Consider the following 7,361-nt stretch of genomic DNA (forward strand, 5'->3'; position numbering starts at 1 on the left):
TTGAGATACGAAGTTAATTAAATGACATATGGTCTCAAATTGTACTTTTTAAATAAAAAAATTATATTTCATTTAATGAATTAAGTGCTGAAGTGCTACTACACAATCTAATGCATAAGTTTTTTTTTTTAAATTAAGAGAATGAGAATTTGAATCTTACTTTTTAAATAAGAAAACTATACATTGATTAATGAATAAAATATTTAACAACGTAATTTGTTTGTGTATAGTATAGATGTTGAGAGGTTGACGCATGAAGTTCCATGTAGGCGAAAATGATGTGAGTTGATCACCATTAATAACCCCAAGTGTACTTCTAAAACTTATTTGTCATATGAGAATAGCTTTTTTGCATTGGATAAAATCTTGTAGTAGTGTTCTTTAGTGATTGTCATACTTCCTCTCCTGTCCCTTCAATGGCGCCTCTTAGAATGGACACATACCAGTGTATTGATAAGCAAAGAGACTAACTTAGCATTTCATTCACGAAACTTAATCTAATTATACATGGCTTACAAGCAAACTCTAAGAGGCCTAGAAACCTAATGTGGTGAATTTTGGGCAGACAAACAGAAAAAAAATTCACCAAGCACAATGTTTCTTGCCACACTGCAGTCATTCCTGCATTCTGCAATGGAGTTTTCTTATTATTTGCGGCGACATGCGGTCTCCGCTGGGCCAGCTTGTCTTGCCAGCTGAACATTTGGATAATCATAAATGGAAAAATTAGTAGGAGTTAAAATTTAGCTGACAACTTAAATACAATTTCTTTTACTTGAGGTGGGAAAAGAAAAATAAGGCACCTGAAAATAAGCTTCGAGCTTCCTTTTCAATGTGTCATATTCTCTCTTCAGTTGTTGGAAAGCCCTCGTGCATCTGCTTGCAATCATGCACATATTATAAGACTCCTACTTTTAAAGTATATGTAGCTTTATATATATTTTACCTCTATGCATTTGAAGTTGTTTTATACTTGATTTATAAATACTCAAGCAGGAAGCTTGATTTTCATGAAGGCCCAAACTTGATCTGGGCTGTTGATATATATATTGGATAGATTGGGATGAGAAGAAATTTTCATGGGGGGCAGAATGGATTACCCTTCAGCATTTCCAGACTTGCAATATTCCCTAAACAGTGTGCTCTCAGCTTTCACCTTTTTGGCTCCAATGCTGCAACCAATCAAAAAGAATGAAAGACATAATTGGTTGTGTTAAAGCCAGCATAGAATATACTAGATGTTACCTATAATAAGTCTTATTATACAGGATTGTGACTCATTTTCACATACTTCATTTTCTTTTTCATAAAATAAAAAAAAATTATATATAGTAGTATGTAATTACCTTGAACTGCTTCCTTTAAACTGATGCATTAAGCCATCCAACTTATTAAAATCAAAAGGCTTCCTCTCCCTGAAGAGCACAGCAAGCAAAAAAAATTAATTACTACTAAGAAATAATCATCTGTGTCTTCATTGTCCTCACATTTTATTGTTATAATATTAAGTTGTAGAAACTTGAACTTACAGTGCCTGCTCTAAGTTGAGGATTATTCTGGCTGAATCGCGGTAGTACAAGGTGACAACTTCTTCCACGAAATTTGGGTTAGCATCATCCTGGAGTTCCTCCAACTGGATGAATTGCTCATCAAGATATCCCTGCAACGATCCAATACTTTGTTTCACTATAGCCACAGAAATAACTTTGAAGATGCAGCAAATATATAGGAATTTACATGTGCATGCAGACGCATCTCTTTACTTTAGTGGAGTGTGGTGGAATCAGAAGATTTAACTCAGATTACCTTAATCGAAACTTGTAGATGAATTTTGCAAAAGCATTTCCAGGTGAATTTTTTCCACCCTCTGGGAAACAGTACTAAAGTAAATGTATGCTTCTTATGCATTCATTGGTCATTTGATGGGATCCTGAATATTGCTTTTGAAAACTTTTCTGTGTGCGTGTGATGCTTATTGTCTTTGCAATTGTTAAGGAGGGAAACAAACCTGATCAAAGAGGGATTGCCTCATGATTGCAAGCTGCCTACGCATGGGGTTTCTCTCCATTGGGAAAGCAGGTGAAAATGAAGAGCAGAAGAGGGGGGAAAGAATTAGGGAGGAGAAAACTTGGAGGAGGTTTGAGTGATACTGCTATAGAAAGGGCCAAGAAGAGGTTTATATAGGAGAGAAATCCATTCACCCGCCCAGCCAAAAAAAGAAGAAAAAAAAGTTAAAAAGGTGCAACAACTCAGGAACAGTGGAAGGACAAAAGGGTGCTGGAAATGTATGTGGACATAAGTTGGTTTGAAGGAGCTAGAAAATGGAGATTTTAGTATCTGTGCAATGTGGGTTTCATTATGATTGGGGCCTGCTATTCTGATTCTGTTCTAAAATGAAAATATCACATTTGTTAGTCGATTTTTTTATAAAATCAACTGTTGAACCATGAATTAAAAAGAAAAGAAAAGAAAAAGTCTTTTCAGATTCTTTAATACCCCCAACCTAATTCTCAGTCACATAGATGTCAGCCTTTCATGTCCTTAATTTATACATCCTCGGTGATTCTGTGAAAACCAATAATAACAGTGAAGAGCTATACGTGCATATCTTTAAGGTAACAAAAGATTACTAAGCCCAGGGCTACCATACCATTCATTTTGTGGTTAGGCTTTGGTGTATGTATTTTTACATGAAAGGAGGTGTGAAATACAGGTTTCCAAATGATTGAAAATGCATAGTATTTCTATGATTCTTCACATTGTTGCAGATACTATATAGTATGTCTAGATCATTTGATGAGATGTCAGTTTCACCAATCAATTTCTTTATTCATTCCAGTTTATTATCATTCACTATTATTGTGACACGTTTGTGTATTATCATTTTTTCCTTCTAAAAGATGTTAGGTTTTTTTTTTTTTTCTTTTTTTCCCCTTTTAATAAGTTTTGCAAACCTATGTACTAGCTCTTATGGTTTACAAGATATATACTAAAATTGGACTTCACATGAGCATATGTTTCCTATTCATAAATTCAATGAAACTATCCATCATTCTCACTCAAATGCACTTGCATCAAATTGATAAATTGCTACTCATTCCAAAGGAAAACATAGTTAGCATAGTGAAGAAGCTGAAATTGAATGCACTAGGTATTCTTTCCTTTAATTAGGGGTGTTATTGTTTTGCTGCTTTCACTAAGGTGAAGAATGTGCTAAAGTCTAAACAATGGTTTTCCAAAAGAGCAATAAACGGCCAAAACAAGTGACTAGCATATGCCATGTTGAGCTTCCTTTTGTGTATGCTTTGGCCACAAATTGGCAACAAAAACAGATTTTCAGTGGGCATCAACAAGACAAAGAATTTATACTGAATAATTAAGGCTAAACTTTTAATTAGTTGACAAAGTATAATCAGGCTAAAGCCGAAGTTTGGATTTTTCCAATGTTGCTCAAACTCTATCATCACGTTGCATTATGGTTTGATACTTGGCAGGAAGATTATTATAGAAAAATATCTTGCTTACTTTACCATGCTACTTACATTCAATCACTTTACTTGGGCTTCAGAATAGCAAGATTGGTAGAAAATGGAAAGACGGAAAGCCAGCGTAACAAATCCAAAAGCGGGGACAGCAGACTTGAGTTGTTCGATTCTAAGCCGAAGATCATGTACGGCCGCCCTATTTTTAACCATTAAGTTTCTAATCAATTTCTAATCAATCGTAAATTCTCCAAATTCTCTTATTATAAAAGGAATAAAAAATAATCCTGTCATGCAACTCCTTTTCCTAAATGACAACAAACTAAGAATTGGGTGGAGCCAGTCATCGCAATACCTAATTGATGATATGTACACAATCCATAAACGTGGCATCTTTTCTTCTCCTTTGTTTTTAATAAACAAATAAATTTTTATTTTTTTAATTTACAGTCCTAATTTATTAAAAACAAATGTGTGTATATATATAATATAATCAATTTAAATTTTAAAACTATCTATTTGATATAAGGTTATTTATAATTTTGATTCGATCACAGACATGTTATTTTTTATTTTGAAATCTTTTGATTATTTATTAAAAATAAATAAATTATTTGTAATAAATTTTTATTAATTAAATTTAAAAATATAAATATTTAAATATTTAATTTATTAATTAATATATAATTTTTTAAAAAAAATTAAATCACTTTTTTTTTTAAATTTAAAAATAAAAAAAATACAAATGAAGCGTGCTGAAGGCTATAATATGCCAAATTGTTGCGACAGATTCATTGCCTGCCGTAAAACAAAGAAGGGAATCTCAAATGGATCCACCATTGATTTGATATGAATACAGGTCAGGGCTGCCAATCAATGGACCCAATTAAATTTTGGGAGTACTTTTTTCTTCAGCTGAGATGCCCCACTGCAAAAGTCAGCCCTCCTCTCCCCAACCCAACCCCACGCCCCCCTTTCACAAATTTTCAGGGCTCACGTATATTTAGGCATCTCATGTCCACGTGTCATGATACGACAACAGATTATTTAAAGACGTTAAATCTTTAAATTATTTAAATATTTTTTAATTTTTTATTACCTTTAAATAATTAATTTTTATAATTAATAATTGTCTTTAATCTAAATAATATTTGTTATTTTTATATCACTTGTTATTGATATAATATATTAATAAAATCATATAAGATATTGATGTAATATGATTATGTAATTTTATAATAATTTTATTTTTTTTATATTGATGACATATTAATATCATGTGAATGTAAAAATAACTTTTAGTATAATTTTTTTTTTAATTTTTGTGATTATGAAATGGATCATTTCAAGTAATTGATTAGGATAATAAAATCTTGTATGATTAAGAATAAGTTGTCATTAGTCATTAAGAAGGTGCACAATATGAAAAAAAGCTGATATGATGATGAAAACTGAAGATTCTGGGTGGTGTGAAACAATGAGTTGGCATTCGAGAATGTTTAAAACACTTTAAAACTTTTGGTGAACTGTAAAGGACATTTAATGTGGGAAAAAGGTTTAAAGTGAAAACCAATGATTTAAGTATGCATTTGAAGATCGGATAGAGAATTTAAATATGCTACATCTCAATTTAATTGGGCAACCTAGAGCTAGGGAAGAAGGATTCTCTTATAGTATCAGCATAAAAAGTGCTTAATAGTGACGGAACCATAAAAAAGAAGGTACCCTTCAACCAGAAGGGCCATAGGCTGCAGATTTCTTAAGCTACATAGGATCATATCATAGCATTCTGCTATAATTACTAGCTTTATTTTTGTTGCAGATTATACTTGTTTCAATGAAGAAATTATATGAGTTTTGTTATAATGGTGAGATTTGATGGGTGGAGAATAACAATATGAGGGCACACCAACAAGAAGAGCATCAGCTTGAGTTTCTAAAAGAGGAAAATAAATCATCGATAAAGACACAGAAATCCCAACAATGATTGACACAAAAGAACTTTATATACTCTCCATGCAATGGTCCTTATCATGTCTTTCTCCCTCCCTGCAAAATCGAGCAACATGTAGAAAGAGGAGAGAAGAAGTGATTGGGAAGAGATTCTGCCTTTATTCCTCTACCACCCCCCAAGTGAGAAGAGAAAACTACTGCCTTCCCCTCTCCCCACTCTGTGTCATGTTTTTCTTTTGGGAATGTCTGGTCACATCTGCTCCTTTGTTAAAGGAGTTAAAAGCTGTGAGGGGGTGTTGGTGGAGTCGGATCAGAATATGATTTTGTGTTTTTCTTTCTGGGCATCAATTTTGATTCTATGTCCTATCACTATCTCCCATGTTGATAAGAACCCCACCCTGGAAGCTGATCAAATCCCGAGCTGCTACTATTAAGTTTGATTGCCTGTGTATCAAAGTTCTTTCTCCTCAAACTAAAAAAGGAAAAACAGTTGCATCAGCAAACCACCAGTTACAGTTTAGTCTGGTCTGGTTCCAGCCAAAGCATTGAGGACTAAGATTTATACTCTATTAGGCTACGGAGTTATTCTAGAATTCATTAAATGTTAGTTATAGCTTAGTGCCTAAAGTATTTTGATGGTTGTATTAAAAATCTGACATAAGGGAGAGGATTTCCACCATTGTACAGTGCAGCTCCAAGTTGCTTTAGTTGAGTTCGGTTCTACGGCTTATGTTCAGGCATTATATTTCAAATTTTTCAATGCTCAAATCTGGTTTTTCTTTTTCTCTTGCCGATACAAGAGCAGAGTATTAAGGCTCCAAGTTTGATTTCTACTTGAATCCAATCTAAACCACCATATTTTCCATGTTTTATACAATAATAATTGCTGTAACTATCAATATATTTTAATCATGAATGACTGATAACTTGCTTGAACTGACCCTTTACCAAGATCTTTATGAAAGCATAGACAAACATGTCATCCTTTGCTTATTTCTTTTCTAGAAGATATTTATTAATTCCATTTCTGTTACCACCAAGAAGGAAAAATATTGAAGACAAGATAAAAATTTTGACAGTACTGTTACCCAAGGGCAAGAGAACATTCTAATTATATGAGAATCTGTAAAGAACAGAATTCTTCTGGTAAATTATATTGATCCAAAATACCTTATGGCTTCCCATGAAGGAAGGTATGGGAAAAGGTCACTTCTAGATGTGCCTTGTCTGAAACAATCTATCAACAGCAAATTCAGATCCAGGCAGTTTTCCATGCTGATACAAGAAAAAATGTTTCTGTGTCCACATTGTCACAGATATAGTCTGATAATAGTTTATTAGTTATGGCCGAGACATGACCTAATATTAGCCACACTTTACTTCCATAAGGGAGCCTTCTTTTCTAACTAAACTATAAAAGAGTACGTTATTTTGCTAGAGCTATGTACTTGTGAAGGGAAATTTTCTTCTTATGAATTAACTGGAAACCCACCAAAGCTCCTACATTGTTTTGCATGAAGGTAAACAGAAAAGGGCTAATTGTTTCTTTTAGCTTTCGTCTTGTTTTCATTTTGTTGAATAATTAAGTTCAATTTTGAGTGTCCCCAGGGATTGATCTAAGATTGACATACACAACACATACACACGCCCACATGCACACGCACACACGAAACGCACAAAAAGTGAGGTCAGGGATTGATCTCGGATTGACACACACACATGCACGCACACATGCACACGCACAACATACACACCAACTAACCAAAAGATTTAGCAGCTAAGTTGTAGTTGGCAGCCATGACTTACGGTCAAAACTTTTAAATATATCGCATTGTTACGGTACATAAAAATATAAATATTTTAAATAAATAAATCTATTATAAATTTATTGTAAAGAAAGAGAAAGGAATGAACTCATGCACACAC

General features: G+C 33.3%; 1 protein-coding gene across 1 annotated transcript; it reads right to left on the reverse strand.

Moving 5' to 3' along the window:
• Positions 1-490: 490 nt before the first annotated feature.
• Positions 491-2,137, reverse strand: AHP4 (HPT phosphotransmitter 4). The gene is made up of 6 exons (XM_021439199.1): positions 2,009-2,137; positions 1,530-1,660; positions 1,347-1,415; positions 1,101-1,172; positions 804-876; positions 491-695 (listed from the first exon to the last, which is right to left on the reverse strand). The coding sequence occupies exons 1-6, from the start codon at positions 2,066-2,068 to the stop codon at positions 648-650; spliced, it is 453 nt and encodes a 150-aa protein (XP_021294874.1). The 5' UTR covers positions 2,069-2,137; the 3' UTR covers positions 491-647.
• Positions 2,138-7,361: the final 5,224 nt, after the last annotated feature.

This window comes from Theobroma umbraticum, unplaced genomic scaffold, assembly GCF_002168275.2.
Source record: "Theobroma umbraticum cultivar Fairchild unplaced genomic scaffold, ASM216827v3 scaffold_204.0, whole genome shotgun sequence".
Taxonomy (NCBI): Eukaryota; Viridiplantae; Streptophyta; class Magnoliopsida; order Malvales; family Malvaceae; genus Theobroma; species Theobroma umbraticum.

What these genes read in the sequence shown, in the direction of transcription:
- AHP4 (XM_021439199.1), bottom strand. Translation starts at nt 2,068, where the DNA reads ATGGAGAGAAACCCCATGCGTAGGCAGCTTGCAATCATGAGGCAATCC. An exon ending in GGCAATCCCTCTTTGATCAG is followed by an intron (nt 1,661 to 2,008) that starts GTTTGTTTCCCT and finishes GGATCGTTGCAG; the next exon opens with GGATATCTTGATGAGCAATT. An exon ending in AAGTCTGGAAATGCTGAAGG is followed by an intron (nt 877 to 1,100) that starts GTAATCCATTCT and finishes GATTGCAAGCAG; the next exon opens with ATGCACGAGGGCTTTCCAAC.